The sequence below is a fragment of the Pieris rapae genome, chromosome 13, assembly GCF_905147795.1.
Source record: "Pieris rapae chromosome 13, ilPieRapa1.1, whole genome shotgun sequence".
NCBI classification, from domain to species: Eukaryota; Metazoa; Arthropoda; class Insecta; order Lepidoptera; family Pieridae; genus Pieris; species Pieris rapae.
In genome coordinates, this window is record NC_059521.1 from 1,874,933 (window position 1) to 1,901,322 (window position 26,390).

The 26,390-nt window shown below is 33.1% G+C and overlaps 3 protein-coding genes across 4 annotated transcripts; all 3 read left to right on the forward strand.

Annotated features, from left to right (window-relative positions):
* The first annotated feature begins 2,651 nt into the window (after positions 1-2,651).
* On the forward strand, positions 2,652-11,267 carry LOC110992472 (protein lifeguard 2). Its single transcript, XM_022258316.2, has 6 exons — positions 2,652-2,855; positions 3,215-3,307; positions 4,560-4,666; positions 4,906-5,065; positions 9,757-9,886; positions 10,403-11,267. Exons 1-6 carry the CDS (start codon positions 2,847-2,849, stop codon positions 10,621-10,623), a joined length of 720 nt encoding a protein of 239 aa, XP_022114008.2. The 5' UTR covers positions 2,652-2,846; the 3' UTR covers positions 10,624-11,267.
* Positions 11,268-12,612: 1,345 nt separating this feature from the next.
* Positions 12,613-17,075, forward strand: LOC110992490 (protein lifeguard 1). Of its 2 annotated transcripts, none has more exons than XM_022258340.2 (6): positions 12,613-12,748; positions 13,447-13,539; positions 14,853-14,959; positions 15,590-15,749; positions 15,934-16,063; positions 16,682-17,075. In XM_022258340.2, the coding sequence occupies exons 1-6, from the start codon at positions 12,740-12,742 to the stop codon at positions 16,906-16,908; spliced, it is 726 nt and encodes a 241-aa protein (XP_022114032.1). In that variant the 5' UTR covers positions 12,613-12,739; the 3' UTR covers positions 16,909-17,075. The 2 variants fall into 2 exon arrangements, with proteins under 2 accessions (XP_022114032.1, XP_022114023.1); XM_022258331.2 differs by having other exon boundaries at positions 12,621-12,748; positions 13,444-13,539.
* A 2,191-nt stretch (positions 17,076-19,266) lies between these two features.
* On the forward strand, positions 19,267-25,198 carry LOC110992404. Its single transcript, XM_022258220.2, has 9 exons — positions 19,267-19,491; positions 19,650-19,763; positions 20,423-20,542; positions 20,778-20,926; positions 22,275-22,436; positions 22,980-23,086; positions 23,500-23,611; positions 24,479-24,629; positions 24,960-25,198. Exons 1-9 carry the CDS (start codon positions 19,282-19,284, stop codon positions 25,149-25,151), a joined length of 1,317 nt encoding a protein of 438 aa, XP_022113912.2. The 5' UTR covers positions 19,267-19,281; the 3' UTR covers positions 25,152-25,198.
* The last annotated feature ends 1,192 nt before the right edge of the window (positions 25,199-26,390 follow it).

Consider the following 26,390-nt stretch of genomic DNA (forward strand, 5'->3'; position numbering starts at 1 on the left):
GGCCTCTGGGATTTTATTAAAGAGTATCCCTTTTCCCAAAAAAGAATTACTAACTTTAGATAGGGAAAATTGCAGCCTGCGTTTGTTCCGAGTATTGACATAGTGCGTACGTTCTATTCTAGTTAACTTATCACTATTTTTGTATACATACATAATATTTTCATAAATATATATTGCGATGGAAAGATAAGTATCTTAATTTCCTTGAATTTATCTCAAATCAAATCAAAAATCATTTATTCATATAGGTAACACTTTTGAACGTCAAAAAAAAGAAATATACATTAAATGATTCAAATTTTACATTAACTGCCAGTTCTCAAATCAAGGGCGTAGAACGGAAGAGAAGGACTGGCAATAAACTCTCCGCCACTCTTTTTAATCGCCAAGTTTTTTACACATGGTTTATAAGGAGCTGCAACCATTACACCATATTCCAAATGATATCTTGAATTATGAAGAATTTATTGGAATTCGTTACAAATGTTCTAATAAAAACAATCGCTATGGCTATACTCGAACTCGTTACATCAAAAGTCGCTATTGCAGTAAAGTCTACTTTAAATTCAAGGGGCTTAATATTTAGCCGCTACAACCAAGGTACATAACAAAAGGAATCTGCTATTAAAACAAGTAGGTAGGTACTTCACAAAGATCACACATTTCGTAAGTGGAAACGTCATTTGATATTTCACATATTGTGTTGTTTCGGAGAACTCAAGTTCTCTACACTCAGTATATAAACAGCCACAACGACATTTGTCATTTTATAATACAGTGACAAAAAGCTACAAAATTGTAGTATGCCTTGTACTTGTTTTAGTTAAAGCCAACATTCTATGTGGTATTCCTCTTACAACTGTAATTATAAACATTATTTTTAGAATGTCAAAATGATTCATAATAAAGTTATTTATACACAGAATAAATTAGGTTTGGTGCGATATGTTTGGGTGAAGCTTTAGTTACACAATTTCTCAACTGATTATAGTATTATAGCCGACAACTTTGCTTACCACTTATTTTTTTTTTAATTATTTGCCAACGCACAATACAATAGAGTACACTATAAACAATAAAATAAATCATCTTGGGTGTAAAACCGAAAACGATATAAAAAAAAACTTTTTGAAAATGTTTTTTTTCTCTTTTTCTTTTATCTTTTTTGGCTGTCAGCCAGTTCTTAGAATTTAGATTAAACTCGTAATATATGGTATGCTTTAATAATAAGAGGTGGTATTTGCAATGCGTTCTACATTTTGATTTTAGTTGGAAATACCAAGTTGTATGAAAACCGGATCGAGGTTATGAATTCACAGGATATCATCTGTATGTCAAGTATAATCATTAACATGTTATAGTAAATATAGTCCCAGCGTGAAATAAATCAGTTCTATTGATTTATTAAAATAAATAATTTTATAAGTGTTTTACGAATTATAATAATAGAAAATACGAATTATAATAGAAAATTGATGTAGTTCGTCCTACGTCTCAACAAACAACAATTGTAGCTGCAGTCTATGGTCTAGAAGTTCATGAATAAAAACTGGCGGGCTGTATATGTAATAGAATGGAATTCTATTTAATTAGCATTTTGCATTTTTGTGTTTGTGAATGTAAAACTTAAATTTCAATGAATAGTATTTGATAGTGAACACTACTGAGTACTTAATAGAACAAACACTAATGACATTTTTTTTACCCTACCCTAGGAAACTAGTGAATTACCTACCGCTCATCTCTATGAGCGGTAATTCAATAGTACTCTTACTATGAGCGGTAATTCGCTTGTTTCCTGTTAGCATCCATTTGCGAAGACATTGAAATTTGATGCAGTGTTGCCAGATCAGGGGATTTCCCCTGAGATTAAAGATTTAGGGGTTTCTCGAACGAGTTAGGGCAGACAAAGGGGAAATAATATTTGGGGGATTTTTAGGAGAAATTCTAAAAATACGCCACATTTTGCTACTGTGTTTACGTTTCATATACAGTACATCGTAAGAATTAGATCCGTGTGTGACCTTACTGATTGTATAAATTCGTTTGAAATGTCAAAGAACGATAGGATTTTTATTTAAAAAAATCTACAATTACTATAAAATTCAGTAATAATCACTACACAAGAATATATTTTGATGTGAAACATCTATAGCCGCACGTAAAACCGATTTCTGGCGTGGCGACGCATGCCGTGGCGACGCGTCGCCACGCTATATGATATACAGTCTAAATGCAGTAGTAAATTTCACATTAAAAATATTTAATGAAAATAATGTTTATTCAACAAATAGTCATCGTTATCTGGAAAAAAATCGTAATATTTTATTTGATCATTATGACATATTTAGTTCCTATCACAATCTGTTCTTTTCTGCATATTACTTTTACAAAATAATGTCGATGTTTCACATCTGCCAGGCGTCCCGTGACGGCTCACATTTTTTTGTATTTGAGGGTTTTTGATCATTCTTTTTTACAAAAAATATTCTTTAACAAGTATCGCATAGCCAATGTTATAGAAATATTTTTAGGTTGTTTTCATGGCGACCCATATTTTGGGTCACGTGTGCCGGAGATTTTCAACTTGTAGGGGCATCCTCACCAGTGAAGAAAGATTTCTGGAGTAATGAAGATTTTTGGGGGGAAATCAAATTAGTCTAGGGGTATGTCGCCAAGACCATCTGGCAACACTGAATTGAAATCACAATTTTGAATTTTCATTCAAAAACAAATATTTGTGAGAGGTGGTCGTAAGAACGGTGCAAATTTTTTGCAGTAAAATTCTTTAGTGATTAAATTGTAAGCTTTAAAATAAGTTTATAATATTGAGGATTTAAAGTTCCATGGCACCGGTAAGGCAATTTCAATTACATTGAACTTTATTATCAATTGTCTTGACTGTAAAAGGGTTGAATAAAATTATTAAGTTGAAAATATCGAAATAAATATTTTTGCGTTGTGAAATATTTAGACGCATTCGTATCAAGCAATATTCTGCAATTCAACTTCTACAACTGCGGAAAAGTCAGTAACCAGTATATTATGATAAGTTGTGTTAGATTAAAAAGTGTTTGCCCCTAAATTGGAATTATGTATTTGTTTCATAACAATAAGGGAAAAACGAGCAGGCGAGAATCGATGTAAAAAAAGACTTACTTATGTAAAAGAAGAATTTATATATTAGCTATAAAATATTGTAATTATATTATAGGTACAGGGATTGGATCCACATTTCGGAGAAGATGTTCCAAAAAATTTATTTGATTTTTCGGAAGCATCCATACGAAGAGCATTTATTCGTAAGGTAAGCTTTTTCCTTAAACACAATTTAACGGAATGAACTACTGAATATATGATTTTTATGACGAAGTTTCAATGAAATAAGTTCATCATAATCTTTAAGAGCGCGGTATAAAGTTATAAACTATAATGAGTTCTATAATAAGCCTTGTACAATATATATATATTTTTTGGTCTTTTATTTTTAACGATGGTAAGTATTAGTGGATTTGTTATATCTATTTATTTTAGTCGCCTACTTTGAACGCCGATCCGATTAAACAACTGGTAGTTGTGACATTTGTGTTATATTATGCTGGTTAAAGTTAGCATTCCATTGACTTCATTACACGCTGTGTGATTAAATAGTATTTAAATGTCTCTCTCTTTAATCGGCAGCTCATATCTGAGCGTTGTAGTCAGCAAGAAAGCCGGAGTGGAATATCTGTTTCCACCTGCACCGGTCCACTTCCACAGTCTTGTGTGATATCAACCACAAACAGTTTCACCATGTTCTCATGGCCTCTGTGATGATAGGATAGATTCCATGAGATACGAATTATAATTATTGCACACGCAACAGCGTCTCTTCCCAGCCTCCAGTACGTAGCTTTCCTCCTTATAATATTGCATTTTACGGGTTAACATGCTTCAGGTATTGACCGAACGTTTTAGTGAGAGGATGGTGCCTTTAATAGGACTATAAGAATACTGTGATAACGGCAGTGGCGTAGCAAAGGGGGGCGGACCTTCGGTCACCTTTTATGGGGTGACACCCACCTGGTCTCTACTTTAAGAACAATTAACAAACAAAAAAAATATCTAGCATAAAATATAGCATTTCTAATTCAGGGATTTCTCCACTAGCTCTAGCTCAGCTCTATATAGAAGTCGGGGATTCCCGCCAAAAGAAGGATTTTTATTTTTTTTATAAATTATCCATGTCCTTTATGATATTAACACCACCAACTTCCGCACCAGATACCACCCAGGGTAGCTACGCCACTGGATAAAAGATCAGCGACCTTTTATCGCGGACAGAATATATACAAAAACATGACATAATATGACTAAACTAAAGTGATATACAAACTAAAACTAAAGCATATGTGGTGCAACATAAAGCAAACTGTATGTAAAAAAACCTTTAAGACTTAAAAGTTTGTTAGACTAGACTTCGTTAAGATTCGAGTCGGAATCACACCTTAGAGAAATAGAAGATTCTGTGTCGTCTATTTGTATTATTGTGTGTAGTTAATCGTATATTATCTCCCCAGGTATATGCCCTTGTTATGTGCCAACTCCTAGTAACAATGGGTTTTATATCCATTTTCGTCTTTTACAAACCGATGCAGCTTTTCGTAGAGGAACACAATTATATCATGTAAGTATTTATTCTAATAATAATGAAATTATACTAGGGACGAAATTGGGAAATACGAAGTTGTTTTACAATCTATACCTATCTACTAATACGATTTCTTGCGTGTTATGTAACTTTCTGCCTCTTCATTACAGCATAAATACAATATGGCAGAGACAAAAGAGTTTTAATTTAAACAATATTAGACCGATTAGGATTTATTAATGAGCTGAGTATTCACTTAAATACGTATATTTCAGATGGATGGCGTTAATAGTCGTTTTTGTGACAATCATCGCAATGGCATGTTGTGAGAGTGCGCGTCGGAAAGCACCAAATAACTTTATATTCCTGTTCATATTTACCGTCGCCATGAGTATTCCACTGGGCTTCGTTTCCAGTAGATTTCAAGTTAAAGAGGTAAGAAAATAATATTACAAAGCTTGCTAGCGTGGATACAATTTTTTTTATATATTAGGGGGGCAATCGAGCCTCGGGACGCCCAAAAAGGGTAGTCATCGCAGCCCATAGACACCCATTTTTATGGTCTAAGATCCGGCTGCAAGATTACTTCGCTCATCGGTTATTTTCTCAAAACCAATTTTTTTGTATTTATAAGTGGGAGAATGTATATCTACCAAGTTGCCTAGCAAAATTTGGCCGCTAGTTAAAATATTGAAATTATTTTCAATTGATTTTTGGGAAAACATTTCGTTCACTTGTTATTTAAATAAAATATTATTTACATGAAGAAGTGCGGCTATGTGATCAACGGCACCCGTGATTTTCAAAAATCCTAATGTAAATTTTCATTATGTAAACAATATTTTATTAAAATAACACGTGAACTACCCGTACTTGAGTTTAACTTTTTTATTTCTATTTATGTGAGAGATAAATAGTCGATGTGGCACAAACCAATACTATTTCAAAATTGATCGACGTTACTGGATATATTTAATTTAAACTGTCTGTAGGAGACGAACTTACAATGTATTTAAACTTTTTCGTTTAATAAATTGATATTTTTGTCGGGTATATTTTGGATCAACAACAATTTATGACGGTCAATGGCGCGCTAAATACATCGACTTTCCTCAATTAGTGGTACAGGTTAATACCGTAATGTGTAATGTAATAATATATTAGCACTGCTATGGGATGGAGAAATGTATTTTTGGAACAGTGTTAAAATAAAAAATAAAATAAAATACGTTTATTAACATAAGATATACAGGTATCACTTATTCGATTTATTTGAACCTGTAGGCATCCCTACTCATCGGCAAAGAAGACAGAGCGTATAGGCCGAGAGAAAAAGCCGGCGTAAAAAACATGGTACTCATTTAAAAAAGCAAATCATCAAACAACACATATTTTAAAACAAATATAGCAAATTAATTGTTTGATTGGTCTATCGAATGCTTTGAGCTATACAGATTTTTATAAAACTCCGTAGCTGCTTGCCTGACTTTGCTTCACTTGCTGATTTGGCAGAGTCGGCAAGTAGAGATGGAATTCGTGGTTTGGTTCTCCTTAATCCTTTGCCGAACGAGACAGCTTGATTCATGATTGCATAGTAATTCTGTTAGAATTCAACCAATTCGACTTAGGATTCTTTAAGAAAAGAGCGTATCAATTCTTGAAAGGCGAGCCCCCTGGCATAGAGTGCCCATGGGCGGCATTGTCACTTAACATCAGGTGAGCCTCTGCCCGTTTGTTCTATAAAAAAAATCTTCGAAGCATCTTATAACTTTGAAATATTATTAAGATGTTTAAGACGTTCTTTAACATCTTTGTTTTGCTGTTTCTCATTTTGTATTTTGATCCTTTCATATTCTCTTATGATAGGATATTGCTCGGTCTGCCTTTTCAACTTTCATGTAGTTAATTATTTTTTGGCAATATTCAACAGCTCGTAATATTTTGTGTGTTGCCAAAAGTTAAGCTTAAAAACAGTTTATTTATTTATTTATTAACACTTTGTTACATTACAATATAAAAATTGAACATAATTAAATGAAAAGGAGAGCAACTGGCGGCCTCATCGCTTTCGAGCGATCTCTTCCAGGCAACCATTAGGTACAACACTAGTTTAAAGTTATCTATGCAAAGTTCTTGTTCGTCTTTCAATATCATCGCTTTTTGATGTGTTTAAAAATTTGCATTTCCTTTTTCTGTTTTGGTTTGGGTATGATTTGAAACTAGAAATTCACGCTATAACCTTACAGATAAAAAATAAGGGCAGCAAATGACGTATTTGGTGTTTAATCTGGAGATATCAATTCATCTGTTATTCAGCATCGCTCTGAATATTGAGTTTAAATTTAAAATATATAGATACTTATACATTACGCATTACTCTCCGCGAATACTTCAAATATCTTCATTTTCCTGTTACAACTGCTTCTTTGACGTAGTAATACCACTATGCCAATGCACAAATAGGAATATGTGTATTTATAAGTATTTTACATTTTATTTAATTACTTATTTACAATTGTATTTTATATATACTGTTGCATATGGATCACAAATAGTACTTAAAAAAGTAATGCTGTGTGAAATAAAAATCAAGACAAGCAGGAAAGTCAAAGTAGATCGTCAAACCAGGGTTTTCAACCGCATAATTAAGTATAATTTCATAACGATGTCCACATGGTAAACAATTTTGTATTAAGGTTACACGATACGTTTTTAATGTATGGGTATATAATAATACATATTACGCATATATGTTCTATTTTTATTGCTGTCACTATCGAACTATGTCCTATGTAGTTTAGCACTTCTTGCGCTCACTTTATCTAATTTAATTTGTTATTTGCCTTTTATTTATTGAGGGGAATGCATTTCCGCACAGAGTGTGGGACTCGCTCTAAAAGCCCTACCCCCTAAACCCCTCCCACCAATCAAGTCACTGTTGGGGTAACTTGGGGTTGCGTAAGCATTCTACCAAGAGACCCCGTGACTGGCTGCTGCAGCAACCATCTTCCATTACATTGACATCGCCTTAGAAGTCTTTACAGTATTGCCATTTCTTGCACCCACGCGTGATTCGCCGCCATGTTCTCGCTTGCACATACAACAATGTGGTGATTCGTCACATCTGACAGATTTGTTTCCCGCTTATCCGCACCTATAGCACACATTGCTACGGTCCTCCGTGGATGTGCATAACAATGACACCCGTGTCTTGTTTGTTATTTGCCTAAAAGAGATAGCTCGAGAGCGATAAGGCCGCCATTTGCCCTTCTCTTTATTTATTTTAACAGTACTGTATACATGCAACGATGTGCTTAGAAATAAATACACGATAATTTTACGGCCCTGGTAACGATTACTAAACTGAATCTTCAAGAACACTGCGTTAATCCAGGTATTCAGATATTACCAAATTTCGAACAATATTTTACATGCCTTTAAGAAGTTGGTTTGTGTAATTTATTGTGACTGATATGAAACAATTCGCCGGTAACGGATTTTTAGAAACAGGTTTTGCTTAAGGAAAAAGGTATATAACAGTTAGTTCTCCCAATAGCTGTGTATAAGGAAAAATTAAATTAATTACTAATCATATTTGTTACATTCAACTTTTTGTAGTATAAAATGTATGTATAGCTAAACCGATGATCATATAATGTAGGATCGTATTAAACTATGTATAAACCAAGCAAGAACTTCTTAGTATTCATATGTTATTTCTTTAAAGGATTTATTTAAAAAAAAAATCTTCTGCAAAAACAAACATAGGAGTTCAGGAACCGCTCTTTCGAATTTCTCGAGATTTTAACGGATTTATTTATTTTATTTAAGTATTCCTACAGACTAGAGCTAATTACTAAGCAATAGTCTAAAAATTACATTACACACAAAAGCCAAAACGGAATACACATTGAAACAGAAACATAAAGCACAGTTGTAAGATTGATTGATTGGTAGATTAAAATATATATTTAATATGAAGGCATACACAAAGCCATTATTAGTAAAAGATACCTGAGATTTTTTTAAATATTTTTTTAATAATTCTTTTAGTCACATTAAATATATCGATTTGCTGGTAATTTATGTTGTATCTAGGTATACGATACATAACCTAGTTTCGTAAATAGTTGGTCTTAGATCGAGGAATTTTTAACAATTGGATTAAACAGTAGATATCCGGAGCTGGATATATTCGGTACAGCGCTGATCGGTTTTAAAGAAAGCATTGTTGGGTGCCTTTCTCAAACCTAATTCGCTGGTTGATTGGCAGTTTTTTTATTATTATTAAACATTATTCTGTTATTAAGCTGTTGCATTGATTGCTCTGAGCGTGGCGACCGAATCAAGAAATTCCGTAACGAAAATAACCTAACTAAAATATATGCCAATACGCGTTAGAGCGTGACAGAACGCATACTGCGTCTCACATCGGTCTGGCGTGATCGGTTTCGCGCAAGTAGTAGAGTGGAACAGAATGCATACTGCGGATTTACGTCTCTCGACGAAATCGGTGATCAAGCGTAAGCGCGGCCGGTGCAGCCGGTACGCGTTAGAGTGAGACAGACTATATAGACGTGTTATTCTGAGTCTGGTAGAGTGGTAGATTGAATTAATATCAAAGAAAAAAAAACTGCATAAATAAAAAATAAATAATTGTATAAGTTGGTAAAAAATGCTATGCAATAGCTTTACCGCGGCAGTCAACGAGTGCCACACGTTTTTTTTATATGTTTTTTGTAATATTTATGTTTACCTAAATTGTCATACATTTTAAAAGCATGTAATACAGTAGATTTAGATGTATGTGGTCAGCTTTAATAAATAAATTACTTTTTTACACATATTACCCACACATTGCCCTATGCTTGAAAACAAATATCGAGGATTCCTACAGTAAATCAATATGTTTATATGCATTATTGAGGTTAAAGAACAGAAAAATGTCGTGCATGCAATTTTGTCACTTATGGCGACCACAATCTAACAGGACGCGCCATCTTCTGGGCTATTTAATTTTTATTACGTTTCGTAAGTTTAAGTTTTCAATTTAGATGAGAAGGGCCTGTAAGCTTACAGCAGAAACTAATTTTTTTATTGTTCTAATGATTTTTTTTTAATTCTAGGTGTTTATAGCACTAGGTGTTACAGCCACTATATGTCTGGCTGTGACTATCTTCGCGTTTCAAACCAAATGGGATTTCACCATGTGTGGTGGATTTGTCATAGCCACATTGACGGTTCTTATAATGTTTGGTAAGTAAAAACAACATATTTTTATATAATAGGGGGCAAACAAGCCTGCGAGATGCCTAAAAAGGGCAATCATCACAGCCCTTAAACAACCATTTTTAGTATTAGCGTTGCCGGCCTTAATATATATATAAAAGCCGTATAAAACTGTCTCTATAACATGTTCATCGTATAGGAAAAACGTTTAATAAGAAATATCAAATAAAGCAGTGGCGCTACACATTTCTTAGGTCTTGACCTCAAAATTTGTGTGTCTGTTTAATAGTAATTTGACGATTGTCAAATTTCTATCCTATTAGATTTAATAGGATAGTAATTTACTAGCCTCCTGTGCCTGACACACGCCGTCAACTTTTTGGGTCTGAGGCAAGCCGGCTTACTCACGATGGTTTCCTTCACCGTTTGAGAGAACGGGGGGCTCAGCCGGGGCTCGAACCAACGACCTCAGGGATGAGTCGCACGCTGAAGCAAAACTCCTCCAAAAATAAGCTCAAAATAAAACTTTATTATTTTTTACAGGTTTCATGATGTTATTTCTACCATATAATAATAAATTACATCTTCTATACTCTGGTGTGGGGGTTCTGCTATTCTCTATGTACTTAGTCTATGATACACAGCTTATGATGGGAGGAGAGCACAAATATAGCATTTCACCAGAAGAATACGTTTTCGCCGCTTTAAATATATATTTGGATATTATTAATATATTTGTCAAGATTCTTCGATTAATTCGATAAAACCGTAAGCTTTTTCAGACTCGAATTTTGGATTAACTTTTATACATTAAGAACAATTTTTGTTTGATACTTATAACTTAGTGTTATTCTCTATCCGAATGTAAATTAAATTCAAAGACAAGTTTAAGTGTGAAGTATTCCATGTGTCAAAATATCTTCATAGCATAAGACAGACGTTTAACTTGTCTCTGATTCTAAAGCGAAGGAAAGGAAGCGCGAGTGTGGAAACTTGAGGGAACTCCCAATACTTTTAAATATCCTATTTGCATTTCATTAATCTGTATTTGGTTTACTAGAATATCTATATTCACGCGATACCTCCAAACTAACGCTTAATTGGTATCTGTGGTAATGTTAAAAATGTGTTATTATCGAATAATATTAAGGAAGGCATATATGACTCCATGTAACGCGTTAAAGGAAATTATGTATTGTTATGAACGAAATGAATGCGAATCGTTAAGTTTTTAAGTATCAAAAGTTTAAATGTATAGAAATATACGTATGAAATCCGCGCGTTATATGGGGAAACGCGTAATATTACGTTAAAAGACTATAACGATATACCGATTTATAAGAATGGTCACGTGAGCGTTAGCTGTCATTTATCTTAAGTAAGTAGCAACTAAAACATGACTGAAACTGAACTAATTAACTTTGAACCTAAGATAAAATATACATTTTAGCTATCAGTAGGTATAGTTTTATGTCTACTCTGTTATTAAAGTGTTATATTTCATAGTTGTTTATATATCATAACAAGATTTCTATTAAAGTTAGGTTATTGGAGACATGTGACGGTGTTGCAGTTTATTAGTCTATGTTTATTTACCATTAACCTCTAAAGTCAATGTCCTCGTAAGGCGCAGAAGGCTGACCATCTATTTGAATTCTGGTTTCTGAAACTACGAACGCACGTTACGATTTTGACAAATTGCATTTTTGACAGCACAATCGTTATGACTTCTCACACAATTTTCATAGTTTACTAGTGCGTGTAGACAAATAACACTGAACGAATTTGAATGGTTTAATTTTTGTATTTTAATTAGCTCACGCTTTGTCACGTGACCATTTTCATACATATTCGTTTGGCGGAGTGGCTCACGCCTGTTGAAAAGTGATTTTGTCTAAACCTCTATTGAATGTTACTGTATGTTTACAGTACTTCCGTTTTATTACAAACACGCTTACCTACGGTACGTGTAAATTTTCAAAACAAAAAACCTAGCGTTACTTTAAGAAAAGACAGTTCCTAAAATATTAATTTTATTAAGACATATTAGTTTTAGAGTTATAAGTTAGAAAATAATTATTTTCGTCTGTAATTTGTTTTTTTAGCGTCTCAATAATGGCGGGCATTTTCTTTTGTCAATTTTTTTACCTTTCGTAATAAATATGAAATTTCACTGTTGTTTTATTTACCACCTTATCATAATTTCTATTTAAAGTTATGTTTATTGGAGACACATGACGGTGTGGCTGTTAATTAATCTGTCGATTAATATTTACTCATATGATAAATCGCACAAGAAAGCCATGTCTTAGCCTCAAAGTCAATAGTGCATTTGTTTTTTGTCGCATAGCCAATGTTATTAAAATATTTTTAGATTGTTCTCATGGTGACCCAGATTTCAGGCCACATGTGTCGGAGAAAGGTTTAGTGAAGGATTAATGAAGATTTTTTGGGAGAAATTAAATTAGTCTAGGGGTATGTCGCCAAGACCATCAGGCAACACTGGTTCCACCCCTAGGTGAAACCAGCTGTCCACTGAAGTATTTGGAAACCAATTCGACTTAGGTTTCTTCAAGAGCAGAGCGTACCAATTCTTTAAAAGCTGGCAACGCACTCGCGAGTTATCAGGCATTAAGAATGTCCGTGAGCGTCGGTATCACTTAACATCAGGTGAACCTTTCTTAATAATTAAAGTTTGCAATGAAGTGCTATAATTTTCCAACTTCAATGTATCGAAATATAGAATAAGTTAGATTTAAATTAGAAACCAAAATAAATTAACAATATGTATTGCAAAACGGTGTGTCATCAATTTTTATCACTTGTTATCACCGGCATTATCAGTGATATAAAAGATACAGTGCTCAGCGGACGTTAGTCATGGCGCAGGTTAGTACATTTTCACGATTAATCTGAATCCCAACATTTAAAAGAGTTCAGTGTCATTCATCTTCTTGCGAATATAAAAATAAACACCAGAGTTTAATATATTCGGGAGTGGGCTGATCAATTAAAAAAAACAATGTTAAGTACCTATCAGATACACGATAGTATTATTATAATTTTACTGATAGTTTTTTGGTATATTTAAAAACAAAAATTGGAAGTTTTTCTTATTGAAGTTTTGTAAAACAAAGTTGGGTGAATTTTAGAAACTATAGCTTGTAACATACTGTAAAGTATATATGATGTAGTAAAGTTTAATTAAATAAATAAATAGCCCGGTATATGATGTAGTAAAGTTTAATTAAATAAATAATACTTGATTCGACCACGGAACAGGTAAGACTGAAAGGATGAATGCATTCGTCACGGGTGCTTTAAATATCATATTTCATAGTTTCATGAAGTAAAGGAAGCTGATATTGAGAGATTACTCTGTGACTTCGAATAGCGGTAGTCCCCATCTTGAACATTTTGTTCGTACACCAAGCAACCACAAGTCTTTGACGTCAGCTCTAAGGTTATTGAAAGAGCTTACGAAAATGGATATGATGGATATGACTGCTGAAAATAAAACACATCTACATTGATAAGAATTTAGAAGTTATAATGTATTAATTTTATTTCTACCTTTTGATCAGCAGGTTATGTACGTTGACCCGTCATTTGGGGAGGATGCTCCGAGTAATCAATTTGACTTCACAGAACAAAGTATACGAAAGGCATTTATACGCAAGGTAATTTATAAACGATTAACAGTTTTTTTTTTAAAAGGCTAACGAAAACACGACATACAAAACACATGCAAGTGCCCCAATCAAGTACACAACATTTAATGGCAAATATTACAATGATAAAAGAGTAAAGAAATTATACAATAAAGTACCTAGATTAAGAATATCTTTATTATAATTTTGTTTACTACTAATCATAACAATCAAATATACAGTATTACAATTTTCTTAAGCTTTATTTGCTACTGTGGGGTTTATGTGTACTGGATCTAATTAAAGATTTAAGTTTGGTATACCGGTGACCCCAAGGCTGGTGATTTTCTCGCTCAACAAATAGCTATTGTAATAGAGAAAGGAAATGCTGCCAGCGTTAAAATAACACTGCCTAAACTTTTACACAGGGACTAAACGTTTTAAAATTATTTAATTTTCTTTTTTATTAATTTTGAATTACTTTTATTATATTTATTAAAATATATGCGATTTATAGAGATTTTAGATTAAAAAAAGACGCGAGGGTTTCGTTTGATTTTGATTAGTCAAAACTCAACAGATCACACGACACGCTTCTAACATTTCAAGTGACATTATTGTAACCATGGTAACAAACATTTAGTCCATGTTTTATTTTATGTCCATTTGAGTTTGTGCTCTCTTGTTTGACCAAGCTATACCAATGTCAAATGTTCTAATTATAATTTCTATAGAAAAATCTACCGCGGTCTACCACTTGGCGGGCACGTATGGCTCCCGAAAGTCCTCTACCTTCTACGGTGTCTTAACATTGATATATCTAGCGAGATACGCTTTTTTAACTCTTCGATCTTCTTTCATTCTATCATGTTAAGAGAATGGGAGAAGGTGCAGTCTTTCAGATTTCAACCAGCATTATTAATTAATTTATTTATTTATTCTATTACATTATTCTATCTTAACAGTTACTACTAATTCGATAGAACGTCAAAATAATACCCACTCCAATTATGCTACATAGAAAACATTAAAAAATTACATTTATATGCTTAAATCTTATAACTAACAATATAGCAAGGAACCCTTGTGAACTCCGTGTACAAACAAATGGGTGTACCATAATAGAAATGTTGTTAATTATTTGTATTGCTTGCATGACTGGCGCTTTGCTAACCAATGTTCTTCTTAGTTTTCCTAAAGGACAATAACAATAAGGATTCCTTAATTAACATACAAACGCGAACAAAGGTACAGAAACGATATAATCCTGATACATTCTTCAAACACCCGTGCATTATTAACAACATTAAACATTTGATAAAATAAATAATATTGGATTTCAGGTATACGCCATCCTGATGTGCCAGCTTCTAGTTACTTTGGGATTCATTGCATTATTCGTGTTCCACGAGCCAACAAAACGATACGTCAGAGAAAATACTTATCTCTTGTGGGTAGATAACGTTTTTATCATGTTTCATACAAGCATATTCCTGGCATGTACGAAATATATAAGGATGAAAAGCAATTATAAACTGTGAAAAACGCCAGTTCTCATTCCGCACAAATTATATAATTATTACTATTGCCAAAAAAATCAACATTCAGTAAAAAAATTGCGCGTCATTGGTAGTTGGTACAAAGTTCGGTGAAATGGCTTTTCAACCTAATTTATCTATTATTATTCATCTTTTATTTTTATGTATGACTTGTTCGTAGTAAATATATGATAATATTTCTACTAAATAGTTGGACTTTCCTCCTAGATAACTGGTTAATTTAATTTTGTTCATTTAATAATAATTCATTACTACTTATTATTTGTTTTGTCTAATATTATCTCACGTCTAACTCTTTTTAGCATAGTCAATCATCAGACTTTTATCTCGTCTTTCGATATATGATGTTGATGTCTTATCTATCAATATTTAACAAACAAATGCGGCTGACACCGTGAAATTGGACTGTTGTTCAAAAGACAAAACAATTACGCATCGTTAAAATCCAGAATCCGAATCCAGGCTATAAAAATACTAATACATTTTACGTTAAGTACAATAAAATTCTTAATATTTTCCAGTTGGGTAGCAATGGCGGTGCTTTTCGTTTGTATGATAGCCATGGCTTGCTGTGAAAACGTCCGACGAACAACGCCCATGAACTTTATCTTCCTCTTCATATTTACGGTTGCTCAGAGTTTCCTCCTCGGCGTAGCTTCTAGCACATTTGATGCCACAGAGGTGATTATTATACAATGATCTTTCCTTAGGACTAACTTACCAGTATTATATTTTTTCTGTCCTCGCAGTGCTGAATATGGATTGAGTTTGAGTTTGAACAAGCCTTAATATAGTGAATCTCATGGACTTTACAACCCTACTTTGTATATATTATCAAATAATATGATTCTTTTTTTGTTTCCAGGTATTCATGGCAGTAGGAATTACGGCTGCGGTATGTTTGGGTCTGACATTATTTGCATTTCAAACAAAATGGGATTTTACCTTAATCGGAGGAGGTCTTGTGGCTGCTACTATGGTCTTGTTAATGTTCGGTGAGTATAGAACATAATTGTGTAACAAGAAACTTACAAAAAATAGCTTAGTGTATGACAATGTACAAACAAATGTAATTATACTGTAAAAATTGGTTTGAGAAAGCCGATTTTTGTGTACTTTAAGAATACCCTAATACACATTTTTCATTATGGTCACACTCAAAAGAATAACAACAACGATTTTAGGCTATAGGTACATATAATAAAATCACTAATTATCTAAAACCGCAAAAAAGCTAAAAATATAAAACGACAGACGTAAGGAGTCTGTGATTTGATTGTCATATTAAGGTTATGGGTTATCTGTTCAATAGTTTGTTTATGACATCGGTATAAAGCATCTGTGATGTGTATTGTTATAATACATTACGGCTGAGTTAGGGTGATGGTGGTTTCGAAAAATGATTAATTGTGTTTTGTATGCAAGTTATTAAAGAAATTAATAGATTAAAAACATCTTATATAAGTATAAAACATAAGTTGTCGAACGTAATATTTTAACGCACCATGTGTCAACTATTGATCTTGACCAATCACAGTCGAACGAAACGTCAATTCATTTTGCACTCTACGTTCTGTATTGTACTTTGCTAATAACATTTAATCAAATTTCAGGTCTCATAACAATATTCATACCAACAAATAATATTGTACGATTGGTGTACGCGTCTTTGGGAGTACTTATATTCTCAATGTACCTTGTCTACGACACTCAACTGATGATGGGCGGGAAACACAAATACAGTATTTCGCCAGAGGAATATATTTTCGCAGCATTGAATCTATACCTTGATATTATCCAAATATTCCTTTTCATATTAACTATTATGAGGAATTCGTAGGAATAAACTACGTCTAGTCATATATCAGTATCTCAGGTCTGAGATGAGTATTATTGCCTCATTAGCGCACTATCAATATAATTGACTTTGTTTAATGTTAGTCGAAAGTTGGATATGTAAGAATCCTTATTTAGTCTCTTTGGACACAATACGATAAGTTTTATACAATACAAGCAGTTTTATTTATAGGCAAGATTGTAATAAATGTTGGGTTTATAAACAAGAGCTATTAAAATCTTTTTCTTTTTATATATCTCGCAGGCTAGTTTAACATTTCGACGAGTATTTAAGTACATATATTTAATATTTTGTTGAAGTGAAGAAATCGTGAAGTGTAAAACTTTATTCTCTTGATACGATTTTTATGAGTATAATGAATAAGGGGGCTGTTAAGATTATATATTTCCAAGATTTGTTAATATAAAAAATTAAAAAATTAAAAAGCTTAAAATTTACTAAGAAATTTTATTTATTTGCCCCTTACATATTTTTGTAATGTATATGGAAGAGCGCATTAGGGGAAAGAAATAGTTGCAATCTTGCATGGTGACGGGCGATGATGCCTATGATCGCAAAGGTCAGCAGAGGAATTCTATATCCAAGTTACCAGGAGAATGTATTTATTTATTTACACTTCTTCACTTTACATAAAACCAGGTTACATAAACAAGGCAATGTGCGTTATCAGCGCTAACAAGCGATTTTTATCTGGCAATCCTCAGGATAAAGTGCAAGTGAACCGAAATGAACAAAAAATAAAATACGTAACACTACAATATACAATCTTACATACTAAAATTTAATATAAATTACCTACGTAGTTGGTTAACATGGGGCACAATGGTCGAGCAATGTTAGAAGTTCTAAACTCAAACTCAATTCTTAAATGCATTCCTTACGTTAATACACGTGACACGTCATAGTTTATTACTATAAGGACCTTGGTTGGGCACAGAAATATTGTGAGAGATCATGCTCCACTATAGTTAATTCTATTCCTACAGGATACATTATTTACTTGGTATACTTGCTTTGGCTTCACATTGCGAAAAGTTGTAATATTGTTTACATCCTATGTAAACATTATTATAACATAACTTTTATAAATCATTTATCATGGAACTCTATGAAACTATAAAGATTTCTGTAGATCGAATGTTAATCGGCTATAGCACCCTCTAAAAATAAAACCAAATTGATGAAGGATAATATAGCTTAATATGATAATAAGCTAGAAAGCTTCCGCACACTTCGCAAAACGGACTGTTAAATATTTGACTATGGCAGGTGTCTAGAGAATAAGCCATCCGCTATACAAACTTGACCTGGCGCCATCATTTATTCCCAAAAACTAAATATAAGCCCTGAAGATGCGGTGGGAGCGTACGAAAAAGCAATAACAGAGACCCCTAAGAAAGAATGGGCCCACTGTTTTTCTCAGTGGTTTCTTCAGAACGGAGATTACTTCGAAAAGCAATAAAAGTATCGCAACTTTCTACATTAAGCCGTTTTTTTATTTATTTTATTAAAATAAAATCATTATAATTATTTAAATTAATAAAGTAGTATTTAGAAGTATTCAAACTATGTAACTAAAGATAAGAGTTGTTTTATTTTATCCATTGTTATTGTAAACGATTGTGTTATCACCCAGGGTCGGATTTGCATGCGAACAACGATTAGGGCCTCAAATCGGGAATAAATAAAGAGTATAAATATATAATAAAACACATGTTAATTGCTACTTTTCAAGACGAAAGCGAGTTAGATCGTATTTAATTTAATATATCAATCTGGTTTGTATTAATGTCACCATGGCAGTCTTGTTTAGGAGCGCGACTTATGCGTGTAAAAGTAGTTTTTTTAATTTAGAGTTTATATTGATTAGTGTTAGGCTATCTATTATCTGATTGGGTAGACTCTACCGCAAAAACCGCATTGTTCTCTCGCCATATACGTTGTTTGCTCTCGATGTACAGAGCCGAACTTACGTTGAATACGGATGTCCAAAATCTAAACTAAAGAGCGTACTGGCTATTAAAAGTCCAGCGACGTACTTCCGAAACTGTCATTGTACGGGCGGTATCACTAACATCCGGATCTTCTGCTTCTATATTTATCTTCTATCATACTACTACGCTACTATTTAGTTACTAGCTTAGCCCTAGTAAACTCAGTTAAAATAATAATTTATTATTATGAATATTACAAAAACTAAGATTTCAATCATTATTTTAAACCTGAAAGTACCCTATGAATAAGAAAAAAGTATCTTAATCATTTTAATTTAACCACGATGCTAACGGGGCCCTTTTTGGTCATTTATGTGAGAACGGGGCCCCTAATGATGTAAATATACATGGTATCAGTATCATGATTGAGCTATCTTCAATTAATAAAACGTTGACAGTTAACACTGGAGTCTCCAAAATGATTTTCGTGATAGCGGTCGCGTTGGTGATATTTTATATTTATAATCGCTATGCGAAAGACCCCAAACCGATATTTGGGATATATTCAGTGCCTGGGAAGTGGTATTATCTTAAATATGTCGTCTTTTCGTCTATATATTACTTTAGGAAAGTAAGTTTAGTGTATACTAAAGCATCATTTTATTATTCCATCTCTGTGATTGATTTTTGTATGAACCTTTATTATGCGTTACAATTTCGAATGATAATTTATATATAATTCAATGACGTCTTTTATATGAATACAAACATTTTAATTCTACACTTCAGTATGTAAACAAATACAAAGCAGCCGGTCCGGATGGTCGAGCTGGACAAGGCGTAAAAGCTATAGCCAACCCAGAAGATATGGAAAAAGTTCAACCCTTCAGCGACCATCCCAAGGTATCACAATTTTCGTAAAAATCTTATAGTCTGCTTAAGCCTCTAAGTTTATAATACAAAGTCGATACTGAGCGCGAAATATGATTGTATTTAAATGTATTAGACATACGGAAGTCTGTGTAGCGCTGTCTCAAGTAAAGTCGCGACAGGATCACTGGAAAGCTATAATGGCTCGCAGAGTTCGCTAAGCATTCTACTCAAACTCAATCTCAAAAATAACTTTATTCATATAGATACACAAGTACACTTATAAACGTCAACAGAGAAGATCTTAAAGTGATACTAAATTGACAGTTCTACATTACTAACAGTTCACAAGTCAAGATAGAGCTAGCAAGAAACCTTCCGGCACTCTTTTTAATCGTTAAATTTTTAGTCATAGAAATTGTTTCATTTGAAGCAAATAAAATCATCTGGTAAATAGTGCAATTAGTTTCATTGGGTCTACGTGTTTATCAATTGTCCTGTCTGTGGCAGTACCTATAAATATATAAATTTTACAATACCTGCCATGTGAAGTTAAAGATTAAACAACCAAGCAAAGGTGAAGAGCAAAATACAAACTCCTGTAGATTTTTGCAACGAGTATTGTTTTTTTCACATCATTATATAAACGTCTGCACCACGGAATTATACTAGTGTTTTAAATTTAATTATAGGCATTTGATGCGGTTTTCTTCATATCAGCTACTGAGGGTGGAGACAATAAAGGAATCTACGTAGCAGTAGGCAGTGAAAGACGGCCCATGGGCATCTGTAACGGACTATTGTACATTGGGGTAAGTAAATCGTTCAAATGAAAAAAAAATTAAGTATTTTTCCACTAAATGTTGGCATAACTTACACAATATGTACAATATTTATCATTATAATATATATTACCAAATTAGATTAAGTTAAGTTAACACTTGAGACCTTTCGCTGAGTCGTTTTAGCAGCCTTGCTATGTTAATTAATAAAATGTAAATTTTTAAACTTATATACCATCATATTATCAAGTTTTAAAATTGTCAGTTACCAGATAAAGGCCTGCTTTGTAGTAAGAAAATTCCTGACACCGTCCTCTTTGGTGCTGAGGATGATACCTTTGGTGCTGAGGGGATCAGAATAACGATGGTTGAGCCGATGAAGAAATGGAATATAGCGTATAAAGGAGAGATGTGGTAAGAACGTTTTATATAGAAGTTCTTTATTCGTTTTTCTTAAATTATTACAAATATACACATTCATATACTCGTATATATAAATTTAACTGTAACTATCAGATTGAAAAATCGTTATGTCGTTTTTTTTTTAAAGCATAGGGGGCAAACCGGCAGGAGGCCCTGATATTAAGTGATACAACCGCTCATGGACACTCTCGATGCCAGAGGGCTCGCGAGCGCGTTGCCAGCCTTTTAAGAATTGGTACGCTCTTTTCTTGAAGGACGCTAAAATGCGTTACTTCATTTTTAGATACTGTTTTTATCATTTCTCAAACAAAGTTTTGCACAGCGTGTTGTGTTCAATTCGCGTACAATACCTGCTGCTAAATCTATACTAATATTATAAAGAGGAAAGGTTTGATTTTTTGTTTGTTTGTATGAATTGAATAGGCTCCGAAACTACTTGGCAGATTTGAAAAATTCTTTCACTGTTGGAAAGCTACATCATTCCTGAGTGACATAGGCTATATTTCATTTCCAAAAAAAAAGACATCTTTACTAAAATTACGATAACATTAACATTTGTTTATTATTTGATACAATTCTAACAGATGGCGCTGAGTTAAAGGTAGTTTAGTTTAGGTCCGTGTCGTGGTACCAACGTTTCACATAAGTTCTCCTACGGTTTCCCTTGATTAATTTACTACTATGTAATATAACAAAAACCTTAGCCACAGCAACGCTTGGCCGAGTCTGCTAGTAGACTAATAAAATAACTAATTTAAAGTATGGAAACTAAAGCGTTATTAAAAGTATTATTAACGGTTCCTGAGCCTACAGGATGCTTTAAATAATAGAGGATTTAAGTATTACTTTATATTAACCACTCATGTACAACGCTAGAATATAAGCGAATTAATAAAATGTTAATTGTGTAATAAATGTAACAGTTGAAAAGAACGTCTGGCTTTACTCTCGGGGCGTAACTCCTACGATTTAGTGAATCGCCACGTTTATAAAACTAAGAAAGCCTGAGTATGCAAAATGCACAGCCTTGGCTCGTGGAGTAATAAAATAATTATTTATGAAACGTCGGTTAAATTTAAAATTATGTTTAAATAATTATAATAATACATAACTTCAATCCATTAAAAAAGTGTTTTTCTTTAAATGTGTAAATGTGTAAAAGAATACAATTATTTATGAGTAAAATAATTATTTTACTAAAGAAAAAACGATCGGATTATATAATATACCTTTAAATCATATGGGTTCCCATTTATACAACTAGTACCTACGTAATAAATCGTTAGACTTAGAAAGAAAATCACATGACTTTTAATATAGGTATATCAAACTATTTCAGGTTTCAAAATGACCCGAAGAAGACTGTAGAAGTTGACCTAACTGGTGAATGGACTGCTACCTACAAATACTTCGACTACGACACAGATTTGTATCCGCCCGCTGTCATCAGATCCATTGCAAGGGAAAACTGGAGTCGCGAGTATTTTGAGCGACTTAAGCAGTAAGTAGAAACTCTATAGCATATTTTTAGTAAACCTGTTCTCCTTTGGCTTTTTCCAAGTTGGTAAAAAAAGGTAAATGTTTTTACAGTAAACCCCCTTATACTACGGAACTCCATGCAAAACAAAAATGATTTTGTACCACTATGACTTGAGTTAACTTGCTCAATCAGTATAACCAAGACAATAATAATTAAAACTAGCTATTTATATAATATATTAATGCAATACCTGGTAGCAGCATGTCTATAGATAGCCTGAAGCCTTCTTGGGTTTTTTACCGCAGGCTTTTTTTAAGATATTGATGTCATATAAAACTATAGTATATTACATTGGTATTTATTTACACACTTCGGGTTACAGTATCGAAGTTTTCATATGGATCCCTATTTTAAAAATTTTATATAGTCTTTGTTCATCAGGGATAATGTAGGATTCTAATGGTGGTAAATGGTCCTATTATATAATAGAAAATTTCCCCTAAACCCTAGAATGTATATCCTATTATTTGTCTTTTCCTATATTTTATCGAAGGTTTCTTAAAGGGCCCACCAATCGCACTACGAACAATTCGGAACAATGAAATGCAAGTTTTCAATCGGCGATGAAAAGTATCATGTGATGATGCCGTCTTTTCGAGATCATAGCTTCGGTAAGTGCTAGTAGTAATCGATTTATAGTTAGTTTATCCTAAGTAAAATATAAATAATACGTGTAAAGTCGCTTATAGATTAATGAGGCGAAATAGTAGTAATTTATGATTTTATGTAAGTAATATATTTTAATATTCTGTAATATATTTAATACAAAATAAATATTAAGTACACTGCTATCACCAATTTGCAATACTCAACTAAATTAGAATGTGCCTTGATTTGTTGCATATATAAAAGCTTCTTAAATTCCTTAGTATTTACAAAATAAATTTCTGGGCAATATATATTTGACAACCAAAATATGTTTATATATCATATGAGCTACGGCTTAGAACATTGACCAGTAGCTGGGGCGATAATTTTATATGGATTAACATATCTTTTAAGTTTTGATTTCGTCACATTTCAGGCAAGACTCGCGATTGGTCCTTGATGCACAGATACGCTTTTAATCACATTTTTGTCGAGAACGGCCTGAATTTGAGCCTCGGAGTTGTTTGCCAACCTGCAACAGCAACTAGGTATCAGTTTTACATCATTGTTTATTGTTTAAAGAACTTTATTTCTCATTACAAAAAAAAAATATTATATTTACATAAGAAATTTAATAAATGAATATATACGAGCGAGATACACGTCGCCATAGCCGTCTCAATTGAAAATGAAAAACATGCATCTTTACTGCCTTTTTGAATTTGTCAAACACTCCAATATTACGAATTTGAGATAGTAATTAATTAAATAATTGCACACCCTCATACTGTAACCTCAACGTATTGCGTGTAGTTGTGTATTTGATTTTTTTTTAATGATAAGCAACTATGGAGAGAGTTATTTAATTTTTTTTAATTAAGATACAGGTGGTATATACATATAGTTGGTTAATTGTCATAATTCTGTCTGCATGCTTTGTGCCTTGGGTAATCCAAGGCATATCTAGCTTTAACGTATCAAAAGATTGAAAACTGTTCCAAACCTCGTTGCTTCGTATACTTTCAATAATGTAGGATCAACAAATAATTAACAAGCTTTGTTTTCTTGGGTTGCATGATGTAAATGAGAACCCTTGTTGGTAGCAATAGTTGTATAGTTAAATAAATAAACTAATAACGACTTTTGCGCATCTTCTCTTGACTGTGAGAAGGAATCTTATATCTCTATCATATATCTAATATGATAAAGATATAAGATTATCTAATATATCTAATATACACCACTTTGCATTAAATCGATGCTCTTCTCCTGGATTCTTTAAAATTTGCTGTTTCGCCGGGAATCGCAGCCTCCCTTATAATAATTTTAATGAAGCGATAATTTAGCAAATAAAAAGCCTTACTAATTAAGCACTTAATCAACGCCACTATTACATTTTTTTTTTTCAAATCCAGTTTTGAACTGGGAATGGTTGGTCTGCCGAATGGGGAAATACATCCCATAGAATGGGTGGACTTCCAGTTGTGGCAACATGGAGAAGGAGGCACCACACCAAAGGATTACGCGTTCAGGTGTAAAGCGGGAGACACTGAGTACACGATCCAGGTACCTTTGTATTTAGCAGTTTATTTCACGATTTTTTGTTTTTAAGTGGACAGTTAAGCAAAAAACAAAAAAACCAAAGCATGACAATCCTGTACTGCAACCCCCGGTGATACCATCAGATTTCTGTATCTGTTTTGTGACATTCTTTTAATAATTAGGCCTAAGGCATGCCGTGTTTCTCATTGTAACCGAGTCTCAGTATTTGAATGCTCACATAGTAAGTCTTATTACGTCTTAAGTCTTGACAAAATCAATTTTCGACTCTCGTTACCCACTACGTGAATCCGTCACGTGACAGAACGTTAGCTAATGTCACGCTATTTTTTTCAGGTTATAGTTGAATACGAGTCGGTACATTACGTGTCACAAGACTGGGAAGCGAAGATGAAAGAGAGATTCTGCAAATATGTTGTAAATGGTGTTCCTGGCAGAGGCCTCTCCGAATTCCACTACCGCCATCACGGCGGAAGACCTGTCAATGCGACCGATCCTGAATGGTTTAAAAATATGAATTCAAGATAGAATTTTAAATTTATACAAATGTTAAGTTTACTGATGGATTTTAATAAAAGGGATTTTCCATTTTTCAATTCATTTTTTTTGTATAAACGCGAATGTTTTCAACTTTTTTCAGAATTTTAATTTGCCTTATATTATCATTTACTACATAACCCGGTGATACAATAATATTACTGTTTAGCTTAGTGCATTTTTTATATACCTTATTAAATACTTACTAATTTTGCAATATATATACTTAAAAGGTAAATATTTTTGAACAGTATCGAAAAAGAAGATACTTTTAAAACAGATTATGGGATCGGAACTCCTACAAAAGCTATGAAATAGACAAACTAAAGAACCTAATAATATTTGACAACAACAAATGTTTAAACCAGGGTTTATTGATTCCCAAATTCTTCTCAAAACTCGCAATTCATGCATTATCCTTTCTTGGGAATAAATGAAAGTCACAGGGCGCCAGGTCAGGACTGTATGCAGATGACTCATTATCTCCACACCTGCCATAATCAAATATTGCACAGCATTGATGTTATCTTTAGTAGACGTTGTTAAAGGACGTCCCTCACGCGCATAATCATTGAGATTGCTATGTCCACGCTTTTCGTTTTAATTCGTTAAACCAATTTTGAATAGTGGCACGAGATCGACCAGAAATGCTAATCGCCGCTACAACCAGATGACAGAAATGCTAAAAGCTTTGTTGTTGGGTAAGCCCACAACAAAAGTCATAATAAATCATTGGCCGATTTCATTTAATTTTCTCGCGTTAGGTTCATTTTCAAAGGCAACAAGAGTTTTAGATTTGCCGCCAAGTCACAAAAACAAATGACAAATGAATGCAATATGGAAATTCAAAAAAGTTTCCATTAGCAAAGTTTCTAACTGGCCAGTTCTAAACATTTTCAGTGTTACTCAGGTATAGATTGACGTGTGCTGTTTGCTAGGTAAAATTAAGAGTATTTAAATTCGTAGGGTCAGTTAAAGCATCATAAAATATCATCCTAAGTTATACGAGATGATGGATTTGAAAACATCCATAATATTCCTCTACTTGACGAATGCCTATGCCTATTTTTATTTTTTAAACAATGAACCTATTCCTGTAGCAAATGTGGCCTTGTAGCGAGGGGACTTGTCCTTTCGCTGCTCAATTATACAACTAATCGAATTGACTGGACGGCCAATGAGATAATTGCGCACGCGCATAAACCTAAGGTGATCTCTGACTTGTTTTAA

Bases quoted from the DNA above. Each gene is read 5' to 3' on its own strand.
- LOC110992404 (XM_022258220.2), top strand. From the start codon at position 19,282: ATGATTGAGCTATCTTCAATTAATAAAACGTTGACAGTTAACACTGGA. The intron at 22,437-22,979 runs GTAAGTAGAAAC...GGTTTCTTAAAG, and splicing joins TATTTTGAGCGACTTAAGCA to GGCCCACCAATCGCACTACG. The intron at 23,612-24,478 runs GTATCAGTTTTA...TTTCAAATCCAG, and splicing joins CAACCTGCAACAGCAACTAG to TTTTGAACTGGGAATGGTTG.
- LOC110992490 (XM_022258331.2), top strand. The intron at 13,540-14,852 runs GTAATTTATAAA...ATTGGATTTCAG, and splicing joins GAAAGGCATTTATACGCAAG to GTATACGCCATCCTGATGTG. The intron at 16,064-16,681 runs GTGAGTATAGAA...ATCAAATTTCAG, and splicing joins TATGGTCTTGTTAATGTTCG to GTCTCATAACAATATTCATA.
- LOC110992472 (XM_022258316.2), top strand. The intron at 3,308-4,559 runs GTAAGCTTTTTC...TTATCTCCCCAG, and splicing joins GAAGAGCATTTATTCGTAAG to GTATATGCCCTTGTTATGTG. The intron at 4,667-4,905 runs GTAAGTATTTAT...CGTATATTTCAG, and splicing joins GAGGAACACAATTATATCAT to ATGGATGGCGTTAATAGTCG.